At 40.4% G+C, this 26,822-nt stretch overlaps 1 protein-coding gene across 1 annotated transcript in view; it reads left to right on the top strand.

The window, feature by feature from the left end:
* The window catches only part of LOC134648848 (uncharacterized), a 146,467-nt gene that overhangs the window by 90,811 nt on the left and 28,834 nt on the right, over positions 1 to 26,822 (top strand). The window contains exons 56-92 of the mRNA XM_063503429.1: positions 455 to 775; positions 860 to 1,174; positions 1,342 to 1,668; positions 1,774 to 2,082; positions 2,173 to 2,475; positions 2,796 to 3,434; positions 3,517 to 3,828; positions 4,398 to 4,733; positions 6,732 to 7,340; positions 7,446 to 8,069; positions 8,262 to 8,576; positions 8,674 to 8,997; positions 9,752 to 10,051; positions 10,132 to 10,437; positions 10,518 to 11,153; positions 11,253 to 11,570; positions 11,692 to 12,018; positions 12,100 to 12,393; positions 12,498 to 12,803; positions 12,899 to 13,531; positions 13,615 to 13,935; positions 14,078 to 14,404; positions 14,506 to 14,808; positions 14,971 to 15,279; positions 15,388 to 16,008; positions 16,111 to 16,436; positions 16,515 to 16,830; positions 16,936 to 17,235; positions 17,487 to 17,792; positions 18,873 to 19,505; positions 19,661 to 20,284; positions 20,471 to 20,779; positions 20,874 to 22,193; positions 23,765 to 24,400; positions 24,485 to 24,790; positions 25,735 to 26,364; positions 26,478 to 26,789. Of these exons, the coding sequence (XP_063359499.1) occupies positions 455 to 775; positions 860 to 1,174; positions 1,342 to 1,668; positions 1,774 to 2,082; positions 2,173 to 2,475; positions 2,796 to 3,434; positions 3,517 to 3,828; positions 4,398 to 4,733; positions 6,732 to 7,340; positions 7,446 to 8,069; positions 8,262 to 8,576; positions 8,674 to 8,997; positions 9,752 to 10,051; positions 10,132 to 10,437; positions 10,518 to 11,153; positions 11,253 to 11,570; positions 11,692 to 12,018; positions 12,100 to 12,393; positions 12,498 to 12,803; positions 12,899 to 13,531; positions 13,615 to 13,935; positions 14,078 to 14,404; positions 14,506 to 14,808; positions 14,971 to 15,279; positions 15,388 to 16,008; positions 16,111 to 16,436; positions 16,515 to 16,830; positions 16,936 to 17,235; positions 17,487 to 17,792; positions 18,873 to 19,505; positions 19,661 to 20,284; positions 20,471 to 20,779; positions 20,874 to 22,193; positions 23,765 to 24,400; positions 24,485 to 24,790; positions 25,735 to 26,364; positions 26,478 to 26,789 (15,753 nt within the window). The remainder of the gene's footprint in view (positions 1 to 454; positions 776 to 859; positions 1,175 to 1,341; positions 1,669 to 1,773; positions 2,083 to 2,172; positions 2,476 to 2,795; positions 3,435 to 3,516; positions 3,829 to 4,397; positions 4,734 to 6,731; positions 7,341 to 7,445; positions 8,070 to 8,261; positions 8,577 to 8,673; positions 8,998 to 9,751; positions 10,052 to 10,131; positions 10,438 to 10,517; positions 11,154 to 11,252; positions 11,571 to 11,691; positions 12,019 to 12,099; positions 12,394 to 12,497; positions 12,804 to 12,898; positions 13,532 to 13,614; positions 13,936 to 14,077; positions 14,405 to 14,505; positions 14,809 to 14,970; positions 15,280 to 15,387; positions 16,009 to 16,110; positions 16,437 to 16,514; positions 16,831 to 16,935; positions 17,236 to 17,486; positions 17,793 to 18,872; positions 19,506 to 19,660; positions 20,285 to 20,470; positions 20,780 to 20,873; positions 22,194 to 23,764; positions 24,401 to 24,484; positions 24,791 to 25,734; positions 26,365 to 26,477; positions 26,790 to 26,822) is intronic.

The following is a 26,822-nucleotide window of genomic DNA, read 5'->3' on the forward strand; positions in this document are numbered from 1 at the left end:
GATTTGACTTCAGGACTGAGTGTTGACCATGCCCATCGCTTGGTTCATAAGCAAATTTATCAATGCCAAAACTATAGAGTCGCTTAAAATTCATAATAAAACATCGGAGCAGGAACGCGAAGCTGAAACCGTTAATAATATTGGATTTCAAAACAGCTTCCAGAAGGGACGTAACATTTCGATGTAACTATATGTATAGGATATTAATAATGCCTTTGCTTGACAACGGAGCACGCGGAGATAACCTAGCACTTACAGTAAGCTTGGGCCGTTGCCGTGACGGCCGCTTTTGGATGGTGCCGCTAGAGATAGTGCCGCCGTCGCCGGACTAAGGAGTACACTAAACGACGCCGAGCCCAACAAGCTTCGACTAACGCTTCTGACAGAGGAAGTGCTTCTACGGTATCTGGCTGTTTTTTGGTAAGTGAATTCATGATTTTATAATAATTTTCAGCTCCTTCTATGAATGAATATCTCAATCCTTGTGAACCTTCCCCTTGTGGGGCGAACGCTCAGTGCAAGGTACAAGGAAATGCGGGATCTTGTACATGCCTAAATGATTACACCGGAGATCCATATCAAGGTTGCAGACCTGAATGCGTAGCTGACTCTGACTGTCCTTTGACGTCCGCATGTTCTAAAAACAAATGTACTGACCCATGTCCTGGAGTGTGCGGATATAACTCAGAATGTTATGTAACAAATCATAAACCTGTATGCCAATGTAACGCAGGTTATACAGGAAACCCATTTTCAATGTGTTCTCTGACACCGGGTAAGCTTTTGAATTTCTACCGATATGTTAAAACTACTTATTGTGTGTGATGGATTTTCTATTATTCAATAACTATGCTTACAGATCGTGACATACAAACAATAGACAAATGCAGTCCATCTCCGTGTGGCGCTAATGCGATTTGTAAGGAAGTTAATGGACAGCCTGTGTGTTCATGTTTAACGAACTATATAGGCAGTCCTCCGAACTGTAAACCCGAATGCGTTGTGAATTCGGAGTGTAAAACAAACAGAGCATGTGTTAATCAAAGATGTGTAAATCCTTGCCCGAAGCCTTGTGGGCAAAATACAGATTGCAAAGTAATAAATCATAGTCCAGTATGTTCATGTCGTCCCGGTTACTCTGGAAATCCATTCATGGCATGTGCGGCTGTTTCATGTAAGTAACAAGTCCTATGCACAAAATAAAAACTCGACTTACCTACATAGATTGTACATACAGTATCTACGCGCGAAAAATATATTTTCCGTGATGGAAGATTTCTATCTTCCATATGCTCTTGCCTATATTTATGTTATGATAACTGTTTGTATATTTTTTCGCAGACAACTCACCGAATAACCCGCCAACAGATCCATGTATTCCGTCACCATGTGGTCCTTATGCAGAATGCCGTAATATCAATGGTTTACCTTCGTGTTCTTGTTTACCTTCGTACACCGGCTCGCCACCATTCTGCAAGCCGGAATGTGTCATAAATTCTGACTGCCCCAGTGACAAGGCTTGTATAGCTGAAAAGTGCCGAAATCCTTGCGAAGGTTCATGTGGTCTCTACGCAGATTGCTTTGTTAACAATCATGTACCAGTATGCTTGTGCCCAGATGGATATTCTGGAGATCCATTCAGACAATGCACATTAAATCCAATTCAAGGTACTTTTAAGTATATTAATTATGCAAGTTATTCATATATTTTTTATCATTTATTTTCTCGTGTATATTATGAATTTGATTATTAAGACAAAACATTGCTTCCAGGAGTAACTTCATCACATCCATTCAATCCATGTGAACCGAGCCCATGCGGTCCAAATACCTTATGCAACAATGGAATTTGTTCATGTGTGATAGGTTATCACGGGGATCCCAATTTGGGGTGTCGTCCAGAATGTGTTTATAATACAGACTGTCCTCCTGCTAAGGCATGCCAAAACAACAAATGCGTTAATCCGTGTATCGGAACTTGCGGAACGAATGCAGTTTGCGAAGTCCTTAACCATATACCAATGTGCACTTGCACGAAAGGTATGAGTGGAAACGCGTTCATGGAATGTAGACCAACGCTAGGTAAATTTTAAATACTGAGTACAAGTAGTATCTGAGGCAAAAAAAAACGTACCTATATACGTTGCCTTAAACCTTATTATCATTTCACAGTTGCACCGGCAAATCCATGTAATCCATCGCCATGTGGACCTAACAGCCAATGTCGTCAATCAAATGGACAAGCGATATGTTCTTGCGTGCCTGGTTTTAGAGGAAGTCCTCCAACATGCAAACCAGAATGTGTAGTCAGCTCTGAATGTTCTCTGAAAGAAACTTGCAACAATCAAAAATGCGTTAATCCATGTATCGGAGCTTGTGGAGTTGCAGCAGTTTGTGATGTTCACAATCACAATCCTATTTGCACATGCCCGCCATCATTTTCTGGCGACCCATTCATCAGATGTACAATTCGATGTGAGTATTACTTTGTTAAGCATTCCGATGTAAATGTGGTGATGATAAAGTATGCTGTGCCTTCTTATTTATCAGCAAACTACGTATAAGTATCGATATTAAACTTTCGTGAGACATATTTTAAACTGTTTATACGACAACGGTTTCACTCACTTGAATTTTTAGTCGCTCTTGGCGACATGTTTCGGGCCCTTCGGGGGTCCTTCCTCAGGCTCACAACAACATGTCGCCAATAGAGACTAAAAATGCAAGTGAGTGAAGCCGTTGTCGTATAAACAGTTTACGTATAAGTATTTTAATTCATATAATGCTTATTACAGTGGCAACCGAGGTTGAAGTTAATCCATGTGAACCGTCACCTTGTGGACCTAATTCCGTCTGCAAAATTACGGGAAACAGCTTTATATGTGCGTGTATGCCTGAATTCAAAGGTATTCCACCAAATTGCCGACCAGAATGTATCAGTAACAGCGAATGTGCTTACAATCTCGCATGCCAGAATCAAAAGTGTGTGGATCCTTGTATCGGTACTTGTGGTGCAAATGCAGAATGCCGAGTAGTAAGCCATGCACCCATGTGTATATGCCAAGTGGGTTATATCGGTGATCCATTTTCATACTGTAGTCTTCAGACACTACCAGACACTACTGAAGTATTAACGCCATGTAGCCCGAGTCCATGTGGGTCTAATGCCCGCTGCAGAGAGCAGAATGGCGTTGGTGCATGTCAGTGCTTAGATGGCTATTCCGGTAATCCATATGAGGGATGTCGACCAGAGTGTGTTGTCAATTCAGATTGTCCACTCAATAGGGCTTGTTCTGGTATGAAGTGTGTAGATCCCTGTCCGGGTACATGTGGATTGAATAGTTTCTGTCAAGTAACTAATCATATGCCGATCTGTACTTGCCAACAAGGTTACACCGGGAACCCATTTAGCCACTGCACAATCGTGTTGGAATGTAAGTATGCTAAGTAATATTACACAATTTATTATTTAGGTTCTGCAGTATTCGACAATTTAACCAAATTTGACTGTTACAGCACCTCCAACAGAAGTTTCACCTTGTAATCCTTCACCATGCGGAGCCAACAGCCAATGCAAAGATATAAACAGACAAGCAGTTTGCTCATGTTTACCAAGCTTTGTTGGTTCACCGCCAAATTGTCGACCAGAATGTGTCGTTAGCTCCGAATGCCCATCAAACATGGCATGCACAAATCAAAAATGCTCCAACCCCTGTGTTTCCGCGTGTGGTGAAAATGCCAACTGCAATGTCATCAACCATAGCCCCATCTGTGTATGCAAGCAAGGGTTGACAGGGAATCCGTTCACTAGATGTTATCCATTAATAGGTAGGTCTCGTATGTAAGAAAATAGTTATTTACGATACAAGTGCGGAAAAGAGGAAATTCGAAACGAGTGGCGATAAATTAAAACACGACCGAAGGGAGTGTTTTAAATCGACACGAGTTGCGAATTACCTATTCGCACGTGTATCGAACAACGTTTTACAGTACATATGGCACTTTAAAGTTTCGACATACGCACGAACAGTGCTATTTTACGCACTAGTGCGGAAAATTAGCCCCATATGTACTGTAAAACATATTTACAGTACATATGGGGCTACTTTTCCGCACTAGTGTGTAAAATAGAACTTTTCGTGCGTATGTCGAAACTTTAAAGTGCCATATGTACTGTAAAACGTTGTTCGATACACGTGCGAATAGGTAATTCGCAACTCGTGTCGATTTAAAACACTCCCTTCGGTCGTGTTTTAATTTATCGCCACTAGTTTCGAATTTCCTCTTTTTCGCACTTGTATCGAAAATAACTATTATGAATTACCTGGCTGCAATATATGGTAATTTCCTATGGTAAAGTGTTAATGGCTTTTAAAATAATTCCGTATTAATTTTAGTATCACAACCACCACTTCCACCTGCGAATCGCGACCCATGTCTGCCGTCGCCCTGTGGCTTATATGCAGAGTGTCGTGTTATTGGAGGCGCTCCCTCGTGCGCATGTCAACCAACTTATACCGGAAATCCACCCAACTGTAGACCAGAATGCACAATGAACTCAGAGTGCCCAAGTAACCTAGCGTGCATGAATGAGAAATGCCGCGATCCTTGTCCGGGAGCTTGTGGCCTCAACGCTGAATGCACTGTATACAACCACATAGCTCAATGTGGTTGCTTGGAGCGATATTCTGGTGATCCATTTACTCAATGTTTGTTAATGCCAGAAAATGATGGTGAGTTATTATTAGATAAATATTTTAACTCCAGTGAAACATGTCAAGCTGCTGCTATAAAAAAATAATTAGGTACAAAGTATGTATACTAAGTATAGGTACTTCGACTACCGAAATAGTATTTTATGCAACCGTTATTTAAGAGAGGTCAAAAAAGGCGAGTGGCGTGAGTAACAATTTGAGGCGAAGCCGAAAATTGTTAATAAAGACGCCACGAGTATTTTTTGACTCGGTTAAACAACGTTGCATACAACATTTTTTCTACGACCAAGCACTTACTTTGGAATAAAATTGTAAATTTAACAAATATTTTTCATTCAAAAATAGAGGGTACGGGCGGGAATAGAATGAATGAAATAAAACAAACATTTCTATAGTTCACTCATCTGTCAGAGATGACAATTAAAATTAGGTTGGCAACATGTATTTCATACAATATTTTTTAAATGGTGATTACACGAAGTATCGTAAAAGTACCAAAAAGATAATGCGTGTATGCACAAATACTTTTTTGGGGAATAGACTAAAGACTTGTCTTGACAACTATAAGATAGGGGTTTAAAGGTTTGTGCACGACCCTTTAAATGACAAATAAAAGTACGGGAGTAGAAAATAGTTATTTACGATACAAGTGCGGAAAAGAGGAATTTCGAAACGAGTGGCGATAAATTAAAACACGACCGAAGGGAGTGTTTTAAATCGACACGAGTTGCGAATTACCTATTCGCACGTGTATCGTACAACGTTTTACAGTACATATATAATATGGCCCTTTAAACTTTTGACATACATACGAAAAGTGCTATTTTACGCACTAGTGCGGGAAAATAGGGCCATATGTACTGTAAAGGTTATTATCGAATTTGTGTGAGAGTCTTTCTGGCAGCTTTCCATTGAACCTATTGTTTGGCACTAAGTTTAATAATTCATAAACGGAGCCCTGAATTGAAAAATACTGTCATAAAAATCTGTCCCACGTACTTTTCTCTACGCGGGCCTCAGATGGTTTTTTAATATTTTATTTTACCACTTTGTTGGCGTGATTTATACCCATACCAAATTTATTGACTCCTTGCCTCTTAGCCTGCCTTTCTAGACCTCCAGACGTACCTACAAGCGGACAGGCAACGTCAGTACCAGTGGAAATCTTGTTGACTAAGAAGTCGTAAACATGTCATTATTCCTTACACCGTACTCTAATTACTTATCTAATATAATACGAAATAATTAAGTTGCTTTGTTTTGTCCTAGAATATATTTTATGCTATTCGTGCACTCTGTAAATAATATTATAAAAAAAGTCTGTCTGTCTGTCTGTTACCTCTTCACTTAAACCGCTGAACCAATTCAGATGAAATTTGGTATAGAGATTGTTTGAGTCCCGAGGATGGACATAGGAAAAGTTTTATCTCAGAAATCATCCCTTAAGGGGATGGCATTTTGAATGAGGAATCAACAGCAACTGCATAACAAACTTTGTCGATAGGAACTGTCCCACCCGCGCGGTGTAGCACCGGCGCTGGTGCACGATTTAATTGAAATTTGGTACAGAGATAGGTCGAGTCCCGGGGAAGGACAGAGGGTAGTTTTATTCCAGAAATCACCCTTCAAGGGGGGTGAAAATGGGGGTGGAAGTTTGTATGGGGAACCAACAAAAAGCAAATTGGAAAAAGTAAATATCTACCTAAATTACTAATTCCACGCAGACGAAGTAGCGGGAAAAAGCTAGTGTATATAATGTTTGTTTGTATTTATCTATGTAAGTGAATGTAATATTCTTTTGGAGAAATAAATTCTTAAACCATAATTCATTTTTGTATAGCCATTATCCGTGATTATCCAATATTTTAGTCACTTGGAATTATTACTCAATCAAAAGCAAGCTTAGCATCTGGCCCAATACGCGTATCTTGCAATGATAATGTCTATAAAATAATCCAGAACAGCACAGAACATGAATCAAGTTTTTTCATAACTACCTATTACTTTTCTTTACAGATACCTTTGATGCCAACCCCTGTAACCCGTCCCCATGCGGGCCGAACGCAGAATGCAACAATGGCGTTTGTAAATGTATTGCAAATTATCAGGGTGACCCATACTTTGGATGTAGACCAGAATGTCTCATGAGTAGCGATTGTCCCCAGACCAAAGCTTGTGTAGAAAATAAATGCGTAGATCCTTGCGTTAACACCTGTGGCCGTAATGCTATGTGCAATGTGTATAATCATATACCAATGTGCACATGTTTGCAAGGATTTTCTGGGAATGCTTTCTTAGATTGCAGACCTGTGATTATCACCGACATTGTAGAACCATGTAACCCATCACCTTGTGGGCCCAACAGCCAATGCAGAAGTATAAATGGTCAAGCTATATGCTCATGCGTTCAGGGATACCGAGGAGCGCCACCAACTTGTAGACCAGAATGTGTTACGAGTTCAGAATGTAGCCTTAACCAAGCCTGCTCTAATCAGCGTTGCATTGATCCATGTAAAGGAACTTGCGGAATTTCAGCACAATGTCAGGTTATAAATCATAATCCTATCTGCACTTGCCCTTCTGGTTTAACAGGGGATCCATTTTCAAGATGTGTGATTAGAGAAGGTATGTATTATGGTCTTGTTTCCGCGTACAATCATCTTGCACATAGTAAAAATGATAATGTTATCAAATATACCAAATATGTAACCCTTGACATAATTATTTCAGAGGTACCGCCGCCATATGTGAATCCGTGCGAACCATCGCCGTGCGGCCCTAATTCTATATGTAAAGAAATCAGTGGTTCTCCGTCCTGTGCTTGCCAAGACTATTTTATGGGTTCCCCACCAAATTGTCGGCCTGAATGCATTGCTAATTCAGAATGCCCAAATCAATTGGCTTGTATCAATTATAAATGTAAAGATCCTTGCCCTGGTTCTTGTGGAACAGGTGCAGAATGTCAAGTGATAAGTCATACTCCGCAATGTTTGTGTCCGCCAGGCTTTACAGGAGACGCTTTTATAGCATGCAGAATTCTAGACACTCCTCTACTACCATGTTCACCCTCACCGTGTGGACCTAATGCCGTGTGTAAAGAGCAACGAGGTGCTGGTGCATGCATATGTCTACCCGAGTATTTTGGTAATCCGTACGAAGGTTGTCGACCTGAATGCGTAGTAAATTCAGATTGTGTCACCAACTTAGCATGTATTCAAAATAAATGTAAAAATCCATGCAACAACAATTGTGGCATTAATGCGCAATGTAATGTTGTCAATCATGTGCCAACATGTGAATGTATTGACGGCTTAGTTGGCAACCCTTATCAACAGTGTTATGAAAAAATCCAAGGTATGTTCATCAGATAGGTAAATCATCATATATTTTAAAAAGTTAATTTATACGATACGATCATTTATTGATAAAAAAAAATTACATGTCATGTCTTAATACTAGTACTTAAACCCTATTACATAAATTATAATTATGAATTTATTTAAAATAACTTAAAACAAACCTTTATAGGTACTTGTTTCATTACAGATACACCGGCTATACAAAGAAATCCTTGCGTACCGTCACCGTGTGGACCGAACAGCATATGTAAAGTGTCCAACGATCAAGCAGTGTGTACATGTAATCCAGGATATTTAGGAACACCACCTGCATGTAGGCCAGAATGCGTCACAAGCTCTGAGTGTAACCAGCAGCAAGCGTGCATACGACAGAAATGTACCAACCCATGCACCGGCGTTTGTGGCCTTAACACAGAATGCAAAGTTATAAATCACAGCCCTATTTGTTCCTGTCAACCAATCTATACGGGTGACCCGTTCAGTCGATGCTATCAAATTCCAAGTAAGTGCCTATTAATTTATATCTTAGTTTTGTATTATAGTTACTCCATTTTTTCGATCTTGCCGTCTGTATTACAAATAACATTTTACAATTTCAGCTGCAGATGTCATTTTTCCAAGTAATCCATGTGCGCCTTCACCGTGTGGTCCTTTCTCTGAATGCCACGATGCAAATGGCGTGCCGTCATGCGCTTGTTTGCCACGATACACTGGAAGCCCTCCGAATTGTCGCCCTGAGTGCACCCTTAATTCTGATTGTGCAAGTGACAAAGCTTGCATTAACGAAAGATGCGTGGATCCTTGTCCAGGCTCATGTGGCATAAATGCAATCTGTAGAGTCCAAAGTCACTTAGCAATTTGTACTTGTATAGAAAATTACGAAGGTGATCCCTTCAATCAATGCTCTGTCAAAGTGCAAAATGGTGGGTATTTATGAAATGAAATGAAAATTTATTTCCAGGCAACTATTGGCCCATAGATAATAGTATTTTATACAATCGTGATATAATGGAGAGCTTTTCAGTCGAGTACCGTGTTTAAGGTACGAGAAGATGAGGAAGGTACGAGATTGAAAAGCTTGATTATATCACTATTGTATACAATACTTTTTCTACGAGTCAACAAAAAAAATACTTAAAACTAGTAGAAGAATCATATATGTAGCTAAAAAAACCAAAAGTATACAACTAAGATGCGCGAGCAGCCGCGATACCTTCATACTCGTACGTGACCCGGCCCCCGCGCCCCGCGCCGCCGGCCGGTTGGTCAACGACACCTTCTCGTAACTCATGAGGCCCTGGTACTTGCTCCGCGCTTTCGATTGGTCAATTTCATTATAGTTGCCTAAACAGTATCGAAATGAATAAAATATATCGTGAAGTCACGTTGACATTAGTAGGTACATTAAAAACCAAGGGCAGTAAAGTAAGAAATGCCTCCTCTAATGAAATGAAATGTGTCCTCAGCTTCTTCTCTGCCGACAGTTCCATGAGATCGGAGGCTTTCTTATTTACTGGTCGAGGTGTGAATGCTATTTTTCTGTTCGACGGAGCCGGAAAGCGGCAACTTCGTTTAGCTCAGCGTCCGAAACTTGACACTTTTCCGCATGAAGAACAGAAAATACCTTTACGTGTCGTTTTTTGTAAACAAGTGTATCTAAGTTTAAGCTTTTTTCAGATCTTGTACCAAATGATCCGTGCAATCCTTCTCCTTGTGGTTCTAACGCTGTTTGTAATAATGGAATATGTACCTGCATACCAGAATATAATGGTGATCCTTACTTCGGATGTCGCCCTGAATGTACCATCAGCTCAGATTGCCCAATGGATAAAACATGTGTCCGAAACCGTTGTGTCGATCCATGTGTTAGTACGTGCGGTACAAATGCGCTTTGTCAAGTAGTTACTCACATGGCGGTTTGCTCATGTCCACCTCAAACCACAGGAAACGCTTTTGTACAATGTGATCCTGTCAAAGGTGAGTTGGTACCTTAGTTGAATTCCTCAATAATTTTTTTTAGAAAGAAATGTAATACATCCATACCTATCTATTTATAGCGCAACCACCTAAGAACCCATGCCAACCTTCGCCCTGTGGCCCCAACAGCCAATGCAGAGTACTTAGTGATCAAGCAGTATGCTCATGTTTACGTGGTTACCGTGGTGCACCACCTTCGTGCCGGCCTGAATGCGTTTCCAGTTCCGACTGCCCACTTGACAAGGCCTGTAGCAACCAGAAATGCATAAATCCTTGTCAAGGCACATGTGGAGTGGGTGCTCAGTGTCAAGTGATTAATCACAATCCCATATGTTCCTGCCCATCATCCATGACGGGTGATGCTTTCACAAGATGCATACCGATGCGTAAGTTAACATTTTTATTTTAAAGTACGTACGTTGAAGTTAAGTTTACGTGTTTTTTAACATATTTTTTTTAATTTTAGCGACTCAACCACCATTGCCTATCAACCCCTGCCAGCCATCACCGTGTGGTCCCAATTCCATATGTCAGCAAACTGGTGGAAATATACCATCTTGTCAATGCATGCCCGAATTGATTGGATCACCGCCAAACTGTCGTCCTGAATGTATCGCTAACAGCGAATGCGCTCCACAAATGGCGTGCATTAACAGAAAATGCCAAACCCCATGTTTAAATGTCTGCGGAATAAACGCAGAATGTCAAGTTGTTAGTCACACTTCTATATGTAAATGTCCAGAGGGCTATTATGGCGACGCGGCAGTGCAGTGTACTCCTCAGTCTTTGATACCAGTGGCTCAGTTATCTCCTTGTTCTCCTTCTCCGTGCGGGCCCAATGCTGAATGTAGAGAGCGTTCAGGTGCTGGTGCCTGTGTTTGCATTACAGGGTACTTCGGTGACCCATATGAAGGATGCCGTCCCGAATGTGTCGTAAGCACAGACTGTCCGAGCCACAGAGCTTGCACTAGAAATAAATGTATAGATCCATGTCCGGGTACTTGTGCACCGAATGCTGAATGCCAAGTTGTAAACCACTTGCCGCTGTGTACATGTCCATCTGGCTTTACTGGCGACCCTTTCAGACAATGTGTCCGACAATGTAAGTATATTTCAAGCGTTGTACTTAAGTGGGTATGTTGTTGTATAAATTATACTATGTTGTATCATTATCATTCTTAACATAATGTTATAATTTCAGCTGTTGAAAACTTACCTCCTCCAACTCCATGTCAACCTTCTCCATGTGGGCCTAATAGTCAATGTCGCGTAACAAATGGCCAGAGCGTGTGTTCTTGCTTACCTGAATACAGGGGTTATCCTCCAAATTGTAGACCAGAGTGCGTAGTGAATTCAGAATGTCCGTCTGACAAAACATGTAGAAATCAGAAATGTGACTCACCTTGTCCGGGACCGTGTGGACAAAACGCAGATTGTAGAGTTGTAAACCACAGTCCAATATGCACTTGTCAAAACAAGTACACAGGAGATCCATTCTCTAGATGTTACTTGTTCACAGGTTAGTAATTATAATAGTAGTAGCATCTTTCCTAAAAGCCTAATTAAATATTACCATACATTATTTTAATCTTATGATCGCATATGTAACATTAAGTAATAACTGTTAAATTATATTTCAGCACCGGCAGTATTCACGCCTGAGCAAGATCCATGCGTACCTTCACCGTGCGGTCCCAATTCGCTGTGCAGAAATTTGAATGGTATTCCTTCATGCTCGTGTTTACCAAATTTCGAAGGCAGTCCTCCTAACTGCAAGCCCGAGTGCACAATTAATGAAGAATGTCCCAGTAACCTAGCATGTACCAACCAGAAATGTAGGGATCCATGTCCTGGCTCATGCGGTCTAAACGCAGTATGCCAGGTTGTCAATCATTTTTCGGTTTGTTCGTGCAACCAGGGGTACACAGGAAATGCTTTTACGCAATGCAATCCCATTCCCGTCCAAGGTAGTGTTTATATACATTTAGACATTTTCTTTCTTATTGTGGTTTAGACAATTTGTATTACAATTAAAATTAATGTTGCAGAGCATGATGATCCATGCAATCCTTCGCCGTGTGGTGTAAATGCAGTATGCTCAAACGGCCAATGCAGTTGTATCGCGGAATTCCGTGGCGATGCTTACACGGGATGCAGGCCCGAATGTGTGCAGAGCTCGGACTGTGAGAAAAATTTGGCCTGTTTGAAAAATAAATGTAAGGATCCTTGCCCTGGCACCTGCGCTGTTAACGCTATATGCAGCGTGGTTAACCATATACCGATGTGCTCTTGTCCTGACAGGATGACCGGAAACGCACTTTTAGATTGTCGACCTGTTGTAGGTGAGTAGAATAGAAATCCCAACTTTTCTAACGATTATTTACTAGACAGATAAAATAAAACATTACGATTAGCAGATAAAATTAAAACAACTGATTAATTCCAGAACCCGTTATTACAAATCCCTGTCAACCATCACCGTGTGGACCAAACAGTCTGTGCAGGAACGTAAATGGGCAAGCCGCCTGCTCGTGCGCTCCGAACAACATAGGGTCACCTCCTTCTTGTCGCCCAGAATGTATCATTAGCGCTGAGTGTACACTCAACCAAGCTTGTAGTAATCAGCGTTGTGTCAATCCGTGCATCGGGTCCTGTGGTGTAAATGCAGAATGTAAAGTTGTAAACCACAATCCGATTTGCTCATGTCCCGCAACCTACACAGGGAATCCATTCTTACGATGCTTTAAACAACGTAAGTAATAAAAATGTTTGACAACTACATAACTTATACGCGTTGTACATGTGAAATCAGGCTTAAATTATTCATTATGCCATTTATAATTGCAGCCGAACAAATACCAGAGCCCGTTAATCCATGCACACCATCACCATGCGGACCTTACTCTTTATGCAAAGAAGTAAATGGAGCACCTTCATGTACCTGCTTAGACGGTTACCAGGGGTCAGTCCCATATTGTCGACCTGAGTGTATCAGCAGCGAAGAATGTTCCCTACACCTGTCATGCATAAATAATAAATGTAAAAATCCATGTGAGGGCGTTTGTGGTTCCAATGCCGAATGTAGAGTGGTCAGTCATTCGCCTAACTGTATATGCCCGTTCGGATATACAGGAGATCCATTTGTGGCATGTCAACCAACTCCACTTCAAATAGAGCCTCCTGCAACTCCCTGCTCACCTTCACCTTGCGGTGTTAATGCCGTTTGCAGAGAAAGAAATAGTGCCGGATCATGTTCCTGCTTAGAGGGTTATATTGGGAACCCGTATGAAGGCTGTCGTCCAGAATGCGTTGTTAATACTGACTGTCCACTAAATGAAGCATGCTTAAACAATAAATGTGCTGACCCGTGCCCGGGCACCTGCGGCACTAATGCAGAGTGTCAAGTGGTGAATCACTCCCCTCTATGCACATGCATAAATAGTTACACGGGGGATCCATTTAGGTACTGCGTTTATCAGGGTAAGTAACCGGTGCACTAAGTGATTAATGAAATAGAAACAGTGGTACTGAACTCAAATTCAAATCTTTTTTATATATTCTAGAACCACACGTGTCACCACCAACGGTTGATGTTTGTTATCCATCGCCTTGCGGGCCAAACAGTCAATGTAAATCTGTTAACAATCAGGCTGCATGTTCCTGTCTGCAGGAGTATGTGGGCTCGCCACCTAATTGCCGACCTGAATGCGTTGTTAGTACAGAGTGCCCTCACGATAAGGCGTGTGTCAACACCAAGTGCATAAACCCATGCCCGAAGCCATGTGGAGTTAATGCTAACTGCAAAGTGGTTAACCATAGCCCTATATGCTCTTGTAAAACATCTTACACTGGAGACCCGTTTACAATTTGCACCTTTGTCCAATGTAAGTCATTATAACTTAATGTTAATACATATTTTTTCATTTTTATTATAATTTACTAACTGTACCAAAAAGAAGCTGCCTTGGCAATTTAAATCATTCTTTAATTTAAGATAATAGTTACTGTATACTTTGTCTATTTCAGATGATGTGCAACCACCGGTTTCTGATAATCCTTGCATTCCATCACCTTGTGGTCCTAATGCAGAATGTCGTAACATACAAAATTCACCATCGTGCTCGTGTATGGTCAACTTTATTGGTAGTCCTCCCAACTGTAGACCCGAATGTACTATCCATTCGGACTGTCAAAGTGATCGTGCTTGTATGAACTCAAAATGTCAAGATCCTTGCCCGGGAGCTTGCGGAGTCTACGCCACTTGCAATGTCCTAAATCATATTCCTATATGTACATGTATTGAAGGATACACTGGAGATCCGTTCACGAGCTGCAGAGTAAAGCCTTTGGAAGGTAAATATATCACACAACTGCTGTAACATATTTAGCTAAGTTATCCATAGTGGTAATATTAAAATATTATTACAAAAAATTAAATACTTTACATATTACAGATAAACCTCTTATCACCGATGCTTGTGCTAATGTGCGTTGCGGTTCAAACGCAGAGTGCCTAAGCGGCCAGTGTCAATGTTTACCACAATTTCATGGAGACCCTTACTTTAACTGCCGCCCTGAGTGTGTTTATAGCACCGATTGTGACCAAAACAAAGCATGTGTTCAAAGGAAATGTGTCGACCCTTGTGTTGGTGCTTGTGGCCAAAATGCCATATGCACTGTTGTAAACCATATCCCCATGTGCAGCTGCAACAATGGTTTCACTGGCAATGCATTTGTACTTTGCAATCCAATGAGAGGTAATAATAAGAATAACATCAAAATTAAATTAATATTTAACAAGCAGAAACGTCTGCGAACGATGCTATAACACCAAAATGTTATGAATGTTTAAACAGAAAAGCATATACACATTAATATAGAAATATTCATCAATCTTTATCATATTTATTATTTTACAGCACCATCGGTAGAAAATCCATGCAGTACGGCAGTCTGTGGACCAAACAGTCAATGCAGGGAAATAAACAATCAAGCTGTTTGTTCTTGTCTACCTTCTTACCTAGGCATCCCGCCAGCCTGCAGGCCTGAATGTGTGGTAAACGCGGAATGCTTACAGAACCAAGCATGTATGGGACAGAAATGTGTAGATCCGTGCATTGGAGCTTGCGGACTAAGAGCAACATGCAAAGTTATAAATCACAATCCTGTATGCACATGTCCACCATCATACTCAGGCGACCCATTCGTACAGTGTACTTTAGTGTTCAGTAAGTGTAATTATGTTTTTTTTTGCTACCTAAACTTACTATTGTTATTTTGCCTAAGATATCGTTTTTATTTTTATCAATGGTTAATCCTAATAATTGCTATTGTAGGTACGCCGGAGTTTGTGAACCCATGTCAACCATCGCCATGTGGCCCGAATTCAATCTGTAAGGAAGGTAATGAAAGTCCATCGTGTACATGTATGCCTAATTACAAGGGCCAACCGCCCTACTGTAGACCGGAATGTATAAGCAATAGCGAATGTGCATCACACTTAGCTTGTGTCAATCAGAAATGCAGAGATCCATGTGTTGGGGCCTGTGGATCGAATGCTGAATGTAGAGTTGTTAGCCATTCAGCAATGTGCGTATGTACACAAGGTTATGTTGGTGATCCCTTCTCTCAATGCACGTTGCAACCCCCAACTGAAATATTAAGACCTTGCACGCCCTCACCTTGCGGTTCGAATGCAGTATGCAAGGAACAAAATAATGTGGGCTCATGTATGTGCACTGAAGGCTATTTTGGAAACCCATACGAAGGATGTCGTCCACAATGCGTGTCTAATTCTGACTGTCCCGGAAATAAAGCTTGTATTGGAAACAAGTGCCAAGATCCATGCCCTGGCACATGTGGAATTAATGCGGAATGTTCAGTCATTAATCATTCTCCTAATTGCGTTTGTATTGCGGGATACACTGGTAATGCTTTACGCATCTGTAATATTTCTCGTAAGTAAAATTTTTATTTAGTGTCTTATATTATCTTTCGTCAGTATAATACACAATATTTATTTAAATATAGTCTGATTAATATTGTATTACTTATTTTAGCTCAAGATACACCTATAAGAAACGTATGCTCCCCTAGCCCATGCGGTCCAAACAGCCAATGTCGCGAGATTAATAATCAGGCTGTTTGTAGTTGTTTACCCGACTACACCGGCGAACCGCCTTCTTGCAAACCTGAATGTTTATTAAGCTCTGACTGTGCGTCAGACAGAGCATGCATCAATAAAAAATGCGTTAATCCTTGTCCTGGACCTTGTGGCCAGAATGCAGAATGCAGAATATTCAACCATAATCCAATTTGTAGCTGTTTTTCGGGCTTTACTGGAGACCCATTTACAAGATGTTATGCAAAGCCAGGTAAGCCCGTCGTTCAGTTATATAGTTAAATATTTAAATTATTCTCAATATTCTATAAACTCGACGTGTGAATTCTTTTAGTGACCCAGCCGACAGTCGTGGAAAGAGACCCGTGCGTACCATCACCGTGTGGAATATATGCAACTTGTCGCAATAATGGCGGGCACGCATCTTGCTCGTGTTCTCCAGGATACTTTGGAAGCCCTCCCAACTGCCGGCCAGAGTGCGTCACCAATCAAGATTGCGTTAGCTCTCTTGCGTGCATCAACGAAAAATGCAGAGATCCTTGCACTGGAGCATGTGGGCAAAACTCACGTTGTTCCGTTTTAAATCACATTTCTATGTGCACATGTATAGATGGGTTCAAAGGCGATCCTTTCACGGCTTGCTATATTATACAAGAAGGTAATAGCTATCATAATAATTGCGCAACAAAGAACACTAATTACAGATATAAAGTGGGTATTATGCATATTTACATAGATTGTTTACATTTGGGTTATGTTTTAGATCCTACACCGACGGATTTATGTAACCCATCGCCTTGTGGTCCTAATGCAGAGTGTAATAATGGAAATTGTAGATGTTTACCTGAATATAATGGAGATCCTTATATTGGCTGTCGACCACAGTGTACCATAAGTACGGACTGTCAAAGAAACCAAATTTGTGTCAACAAGAAATGTGTAAATCCATGCCCCGATACCTGTGGTAGCAACGCAATATGCGAAGTCATCAACCACGTACCCATGTGCAGTTGTCCACCAGGTTTCACAGGAAACTCATTCGTTACATGTAATGCTATTCAAAGTAAGTGTTATCTGAGTTTACCATTACGTGAACTAGAGAATAAAGGCTGAAATATGCGGCGCGCGAACTGGCATGCGATTTTAGTTACATTGCGGACTGTTGGTTACGTTACGTCCAATTCAACCGACCGATCAAAACCCGCAATGTAATGCAACTCACATGCGAGTTCCCGCATCGTCTAAATGAGCCCTAAAAATGATACATGATGACACGTTATTATTATTATTATATACACATTTTTTTTATTACAGCGCCATTATCTACAATGCCATGTAATCCGAGTCCTTGCGGACCGAATAGTCAATGTCGGGAAATAAATAACGTAGCGGTTTGCTCTTGCCTGCCTGGCTTTTCTGGAAATCCTCCCACATGCAGGCCCGAGTGCACGACAAGCGCCGAATGCGCATTGAACAAGGCTTGTAACAACTACAAATGTGTGAATCCATGCATCGGAGCTTGTGGTATACGGGCAAATTGCGAAGTTGTCAACCATAATCCCATTTGTTCTTGTCCAAACGAACTCACGGGTGACCCATTCTCCAGGTGTATTCCGAGACGTAAGTAACTTTTAACAAAAATTCATTGCCAATTTCAATTTACTAAATTATTTTCGGACAGCAAATGCATGAGTTGCTATAAAAATACCGAAATTAGTAAAAGGTGTGTGTATATTTGTATAATATTAGATTTTGACCAACTATGATCATCCTTTCAAACATAATATACAGATTTTTTGAAATCAGTCTTGGAAATATACGGAAATAGTTATTTGTTTTACAAGGGGGCAATGTTGATACCCACGTACGTGAAAGATTTCAAACTTGAAAGTGGAATCTTGAGCGCTGCGAGGGTTTCAAGGTACGAGGGTTAGACAAAATTTTGCCACCGTCTGAAACACAAAATTTCACCACAGCAACGCGAGGAAAATACTAACTGTAACATATCAAACAAAAACAATACAAAAAAATCCAAATGAACATTATTAAAATATTTATCATTAAAAATCACCATTTAAAAGCCAATTCAACCGGTCAAACCACAAACCTAAGGAAACAACTCAAAATGTGTATACTTTATTTGATTAAGTACTTTTCATTTCTCATGCTCTGAAAGAGGGTCATTGTTGTTCTAAAAGGTGTGCAGAAAATAATACGTTTCTGCACTAGCTAGAGCATTTCACGATTTTAATGAAGTTTTTACCTATAAGTAAATTAAATTTGGGTTTAAATGGATTTGTTATACATTCTGATATTTAACTCATCATTCCATAAATAACGATACTGTTACCTAAATTGTTAATTGAAAGTAGCCTCAATATTTACTATAAAATGTTATACTTAGTCACAAAAACACATGCATTTTACTTTCCTCGTATTCGAAATGAAAAGTAGAGTGTTTAACTCGGGTGAAAGGCATCATTTCAGCCTCGGACTACCTCGGCAGAAATGAGTGCCTTTCATCCCTTGGTTAACAATCTACTATTGCCACAAATGTGGATAAAATGCAACTTTGTTATCCGTTTTTGAACAATCAAGAGAGCCTTTACCAACTGGTGTGGTGAAAAATATTTATTCAGCTTCTTATTCTGAAATAATATATATATTTCATTATTAATAATTGGAATTCTTCTTTTTCAGCACTCGAAGTCCCACCTCAAGTTAATCCATGCCAGCCTTCTCCGTGTGGGCCCAACGCAGCTTGTCAAACTATAAATGATTCACCGTCGTGTTCTTGTCTGCCACAATTTATCGGATTACCACCAAATTGTCGACCCGAATGCTCTAGTAACAGCGAGTGTTCTAATAATTTAGCGTGTATTAATAACAAGTGCGCCGATCCTTGCATAGGTGCTTGTGGCACGATGGCTGAATGTAGAGTTGTTAGTCATACACCGAACTGTGTGTGCCCTCAGGGATATATGGGTGATCCATTTGTTTTGTGTCGTGTGCAAGTTAATACTGAACAACCGCCGCAGCCCTGTACTCCGTCACCTTGCGGAAGCAATGCGGTGTGTAAGGAACGAAACAACGCTGCCTCGTGTGTTTGTGCATCAGAATATATTGGAAACCCTTACGAAGGATGCCGACCTGAATGCTCGGTTAATACCGACTGTCCATCTAATAGAATATGTCAGCAAAACAAATGTCGAGATCCTTGCCCTGGCACTTGTGGAGTAAACGCCCAATGTCAAGCGATTAATCACTCTCCGACTTGTACCTGCCTACAAGGATTTACTGGAAACCCCTTCCAGAATTGCGTCCCGATACGCCGTAAGTTCTATTCATAGTTTTTTTTATATGAATAGTATTGGTATAAGTATTATTTACTCAAAAGAAACACTTCACTTAATGAGTGTAGTTTAAAATACATACAAGTCAAAAGTTATGACAAATATATGTATTTCAAATAAAATTTTCTTTTACAGCTGTAGAACACAAAAACCCTTGTTCTCCGTCGCCGTGTGGTCCCAACAGTGCCTGCAAAGTAATAAACGATCAAGCAGTTTGCTCTTGCCAGCCCGAATATCAGGGATCTCCACCAAACTGCAGACCGGAATGCATTATCAGTGCCGAATGTCCGACAAATATGGCTTGCCTTCGTCAGAAATGTACAGATCCTTGCATGGGTCAATGCGGACAGAATGCTAGATGTCACGTTATAAACCATAGTCCAATATGTTCCTGCATTGACCGATATACCGGTGATCCTTTCAGCCGCTGCTACTTAATGACCGTCCCTGTGGAATTTAAACCCCAGGATCCATGCTTACCTTCACCTTGCGGATCTTTCAGTCAGTGTAGAGATATAGGCGGTATCCCGTCATGCACTTGTTTGCCTACCTATATAGGCGCTCCACCGCAGTGTCGACCCGAGTGTACAATAAATTCAGATTGTCCCAGTGATACAGCATGCATCAATCAAAAATGCAGAGATCCTTGTCCAGGATCATGTGGCTTGAATACACGTTGTACAATTAAAAATCACACTCCCATATGTACGTGCATCGATAATTATGTTGGCGATGCCTTCAGTGAATGTAAATTACAAGGTAATTTTAATTCTTAATAATATCATACTCATATTATACCATTCCTGAAATATGTTAGTTAAAAAGGTTAATTTATCTGTCTCCATCTCTCTCTCTCACACTCACACACGCACTCATCTAAAAAGTATAAGCCCGACCAAGAAAATAAAAACTTCGCTAATGTAATTTCATAACTTATTTTTACAGTTCCATCTCAGGATGAAATCGACCCTTGCAATCCTTCACCTTGTGGAGCAAATGCAGTATGCAATAAGGGAGTGTGCACATGTATCCCGGAATATCAAGGAGATCCATACTTTGAATGTCATCCTGAATGCATTTTGAGTTCTGATTGTTCTCAAGACAAAGCATGTATGCGTAACAAATGCGTAAATCCGTGTAATAGTGGTGTATGCGCGAGCAATGCGATATGTGAAGTTATCGGACATGTACCGATGTGCCGATGTCCTGAAGCTATGACTGGGAATGCTTTTATTCATTGCACACCCATGGAAGGTAACTGCATAGTTTAATAAACATGTATACAAAAACAAATCCAGTTCTTAATTCGAAGAAACTATACCTAATTTGTTTTTTATTTTTATTTTAGTTGTTCGGCCAGAGCCGTGCCAACCCAGCCCTTGTGGGCCTAATAGCCAGTGCCGCAATATTAATGGACAACCAGTGTGCTCTTGCGTAACAGGATTTATCGGAAGTCCACCATCTTGCAGACCTGAGTGTACTGTCAGTTCCGATTGCTTACCGAACGAAGCCTGTAGTAACAATAAATGTATTAAGCCATGTCAAGGTGCATGTGGAGTAGAGGCAATATGTCAAGTAATCAATCACAATCCTATATGCTCTTGCCCAACTTCATATACTGGAAATCCATTTATAAGATGCATCGCCCAGCCGTTCGAACAGGAACCAGTTAATCCTTGTATTCCGTCACCCTGTGGGCCTAACTCGATATGTAAAGAAACCTCAGGATCACCTTCATGTTCCTGCCAAGAAGGATTCATTGGATCTCCACCTTACTGTAAACCAGAATGTATTAGTAACACAGAATGCCCTACTCATCAAGCTTGTATCAAACAAAAATGTGCAGACCCGTGCGTTGGTTCTTGCGGAGTGAATGCTCAATGTCACGTAATCAGCCATTCTCCGGCATGCTCTTGCTTACCAGGATACACAGGAAATCCATTCTTTGAATGTCATACCCAATTGCCAGAGCAAGATTTTACATCTCCTTGTCAACCGTCTCCGTGTGGTGCTAATGCAATTTGCAAAGAACTGAATGGTGCTGGATCATGCACTTGTCAAACCAATTATTTCGGAAACCCATATGAGGGATGCAGACCTGAATGTTTAATTAATACTGATTGTCCATCGCACAAAGCCTGCTTACAGAATAACTGTCGTGATCCATGTCCGGGCGCGTGTGCACCGAACGCTTTGTGCCAAGTGGTCAATCATGCTCCACAATGTTCATGTCAAGGAGGTTTTACTGGCGATCCATTCCGCTACTGTGTACCTGAGAGTAAGTTTTCATTTACTAGTAAATTGATAATCAAAATTGAAACAAGTTTTCACCATTGCATTTATTTTATTTCAGTTCAATATGACACGCCTAAAGATGTATGTCGACCATCACCTTGTGGGCCAAACAGCAGATGCAAAGAAGTAAATCAGCAAGCTGTGTGTTCTTGTTTACCCGAATACATTGGAACACCTCCAGGATGTCGTCCAGAATGCACTACTAGTGCTGAATGTTATAAAGACAAGGCATGCATCAATCGAAAATGTCAAGATCCATGCATTAATGCATGTGGCATACATTCTGATTGTAGAGTTATTAATCATAGTCCAATCTGTCAATGTAAACCAAGATATACAGGAGATCCCTTCGCAAGGTGTTCGCCTATACCTCGTAAGTTTCCAAACCAACATTTATTTTTATGAATTCCTTTGCTGTTAGTTTTTACGGCAACCGTCTTGTGCATACAAACGTAGTCTTATTTTTACTCAATGGAAATTGACACTATGGAAAATATTTTTACACAATTTGAGTATGTTAACGTTACGTTATATCATGTTATATGGAGAAGGCTTTGTGCACGGTCGTCAACTTTCCTCTGAAGAGGGCCTCCATTCGAAAAACTTATTTGTGGTTTCTACGTTTAGTCACTATTATTACGATATCTATATGAAGACTGCACGATAAAACCCGGCCACGCATGAACTGGTATATATTTTTACCGAATGGAGATATTCAAGCAGTTCTTTTATTTTAATAATCTGTATATACAGTGTGTAAATCCAATACGGGCGAATATTTAAACGGTGGTTAGCATAGGACCTAAAAAGTATATTGAGATAGATTTTACTTAGAAATGCATTGAAAATTATAACCATACAAAATAATTCGGCCCGCAATGTAATACACCACACACGTTACGGGATACGAGCTTTTTAAAGTAACTGTCAACGCTTGTTGGCAGTTACTATGAAAAGCTCGTATCTCGTAATGTCATTATCATCTTGTTTCTTAATGTTTACAGTACATTGCTGCTCGGTACATGTGGAAAAAATTAATCACGGGGTCATAATTAAGTGTAACTTAAAAAAACATCTTAATTAATGATAAGACGGGTAAATTCTATATCTGGTTTAATTTATTGCCCGTATTTGACTTACACACTGTATATAGTACTATATAATAAAATATGATAATATTAGAATGTATGGGCGTGTGTAAATTTTCGCCGAATACATTCATCATAATTATATTTAGTGGAGTCCAGACGAGACAATCTTGCGGACACAAAAATGCCAATTTTCTAGGCTAGATTGGCGCCAATTATTTTCCTGATCAAATCGGTCGATTTGCCCAGCTCGTCTGTATACGGAAGTAATTATTTGTCCAGGATTTTTTGGTAATCTTCACTCGCTTCCTGCTACAAAGCCACAATTGTGTTTATATTTTTACAAGCTGTTTTATGCACATTAGGATATCATCTTACCAGGTTAGGAAGACTTTCTACTCCAAGCACTGAAAGTCGTTTTTTGTCAAAAAGTCGAATTCACCAATGTTAAAACACCTCAGAACTATCTCAATCTGAATAAAATTATTAGAAAAATGTGAGCTATTGTGAAAAGATAATTTAATAAGGCATAATTTATCTTAAATTTGAAAAAAAAAAAAAACTTTTTAACAGGAGAATTTGGTAGTTAAAGACAGATAAATTTGGTACTATTCTATTTATATATAACGCTCAAAGTCACAGACAACCTAATGTTATATTGTGTTTGTAATTTTATTATGTAGGTTGATTACCACAAATGGTTGAAAAAAAAACTGCTTGAAAATGCACGTTCATTGAAAAGATTTACTATATCATGCGTGGCCGGGCTTTATCTTGTACAGTCTTTACACGCACTGTATTCTAAAATTTATATCAAATAAGGTAATATCATTGTTAAAACTATTTTTGTTTGCAGCACCAGTTGCAAACGCTGAGTTGGAGCCATATAGGAATCCATGCGTACCATCACCTTGCGGGCCTAATGCGGTGTGCCACGATATTGGAAATATACCCTCGTGTGCATGTATGCCAACTTATGTTGGCAGTCCTCCTAATTGCAGACCAGAATGTACTATAAATTCTGAATGTCCTACATCTCAAGCATGCATCCAACAGAAATGCCGCGACCCATGTCCTGGTTCTTGCGGTATTAGTGCTGTATGTACCGTAACTCAACACAATCCAATATGCACGTGCCCTGAAGGTTATGCCGGCGACGCATTTACATCCTGCGCTCCTAAACCACCAGTATATGCTGATATTGTCGATAAATGCAATCCATCACCATGCGGATCCAATGCAATTTGTAACGAAGGCATATGCACGTGCATATCTGAGCATCAAGGAGACCCGTACGTAGGCTGCAGACCCGAGTGTGTCTTGAGCACTGACTGTCCAAGAGACAAAGCGTGCTCAAAAAATAAATGCGTTAATCCATGCATAGGCACATGTGCAGCCACTGCTATTTGTGACGTCATCAATCACGTGCCTATGTGTAGCTGTCCTCAGGGAATGACAGGAAATGCATTCTACGACTGTACGCCAATCCAAGGTATTCATTTAACTAACTTAATATAATTTTTCATTTATTAATTTAGCATTGGATTTGTGTAATAAATAGCGCTTTATTTTCCAGTGGCAATACCGACCAACCCTTGCCAACCTTCTCTATGTGGTCCAAACAGTAAATGCCGAGAAATTAATGGACAAGCAGTCTGCAGTTGCGTATCAGGCTACATTGGCAGCCCTCCGCTATGTCGACCAGAGTGTACAGTCAGTTCAGATTGCCCATTGAATCGAGCCTGCAGCAATCAGAAATGCATCGATCCTTGTGCGGGAGCCTGCGGAGTCGAAGCAAAGTGCGAAGTGGTGAAACACAACCCGATATGTACTTGTGAAAGAATGTACACGGGTAATCCATTTGTGCGATGCGTACCCTTCGGTAAGTCACAATAACAACACATTGATTACTGATCATTTGAAATCAACGCGCGAGGGTGGAAAAGATCGCTCATTGTTCGCACCTAGATTTCCCGCCTTGGTCCCCTAGTCGTGTTTTTTATCCTGCGTCAAAGAGAGAACGTCACGTCTTCTAAAACGGTTCAAATGTATGCATAATGTGTATAATATATTCATTTACACATGATGTATACATTTCAATCAATATTGTTGAAAAATTAAAGTACTGAATTTTGTTTTTAATTTTTATATATCTCTGTACCTATAGCCTGACCAGTAATATATGATAATTGTCAAGAGGGCGCTGTTATTCTCATGTATAGGGTGACAATTCAGTGTAGTATGAAAAAATAAGTTCCAGTGAAATTCCGCAACATGGCGCACCCTCAATAGATCCTGGTTCACCTATAACTGTTAAACGTACACGCATCAAACTTAAGAGTGATAATGATAACAAACTTCATAACGAAAATGTATAACAACCGGCCAAGCTCGAGTCGGATATAAGAAAAAAATTCAAACATGATAACAAATGTGTACGGTAACGGCACGAAACCCTTGTGGCGTGAGTGAGTTATTTACTCATGCCATGCATGGGTTATTTTCTCTTTGTGCTATTTTTTACAAGCGTTTACTTAACTTGCATTATATGTACCAATGTAACTATGTTTGTACGGGTCAAATTTTGCAAGTTAAATTTGACCCACTTCCCGGTTTCCGATGGAGCTGAAAATTTGCATGGTACCATGGAGCTGATCTGATGTTAAAGACAGGAGGTGGCTATAGGAACTCTGTGATAAAGCAACGCAACCTAATTGTGTTTGGGGTTTTTAGAATTGTCTCGATGAGTATTAGTTGTCTGTGGAAAGAAAAGTACAGTCAGCGATAAAAGCTAGTACCAAAAATTATTTTTTCTGTTATTTTCAGCTCTCACACAAGACCCTGTAGCTCCATGCACGCCTTCGCCGTGTGGCCCGAACTCTATCTGTAAGGAAACTTCAGGGACGCCATCGTGCACTTGCATGCCTAACTTCTTCGGATCACCACCATATTGCAGACCTGAATGTTCCAGTAACAGCGAATGCCCACCCAACAAAGCCTGCACCAATTCAAAATGTTCAGACCCGTGTATCAATGCATGTGGTACTAATGCGCAATGCAGAACAATAAGCCATTCTCCAATGTGTTTCTGCGATAATGGTTTTACTGGCGACGCCTTTTCCAACTGCTATGTTCAAGATGTAATACAAGAAATACCAACTCCTTGTGATCCAACACCTTGTGGTGCTAATGCAGTGTGTAAAGAATTGAACTTCGCTGGATCTTGTACTTGTCTGCCAGACTATATAGGAAATCCATATGAAGGATGTCGACCCGAATGCACAGTTAATACTGACTGTACGTCAAACAAAGCTTGCATACGTAATAAATGTCAAGACCCTTGTCCAGGCACATGTGGAACGATGGCTTCGTGTACTGTCGTTAATCACTTACCATCTTGTACTTGCTTGCCTGGATTTACAGGTGACCCGTATCGGCAGTGCCTTATTCAGAATGGTAATTATTATTCAAACACATTATTTTCCGATTGCTATATGTAAAATGTAATACCCTTTCCAAAGCTGTCATGGGTCTACTTTTAGTCACTAATAATTGATTCATGTTTACAGAACCTACACCGGAACCGGTTACGCCATGTGTACCCAATCCGTGTGGACCAAACAGCGTCTGTCGGGCAGTAAATGAACAAAGCGCTTGTTCCTGTATGGCTAACTACATTGGTTCGCCACCTGGCTGTAGACCTGAGTGTACCGTTAGTTCGGAATGTTCTACCAATAGCGCATGCATTAATCAGAAATGTGCTGACCCATGCCCCGGACGTTGTGGCTTAAACTCAGACTGCAGAGTTATTAATCATAGTCCTCTGTGCTCGTGTTCGCCTGGATTCACAGGCGATCCATTCACCCGCTGCTATCCCCAACGTAAGTCTTTAAACTTTGACATCAATAGGTATA

The sequence above is a fragment of the Cydia amplana genome, chromosome 6, assembly GCF_948474715.1.
Source record: "Cydia amplana chromosome 6, ilCydAmpl1.1, whole genome shotgun sequence".
Taxonomy (NCBI): domain Eukaryota; kingdom Metazoa; phylum Arthropoda; class Insecta; order Lepidoptera; family Tortricidae; genus Cydia; species Cydia amplana.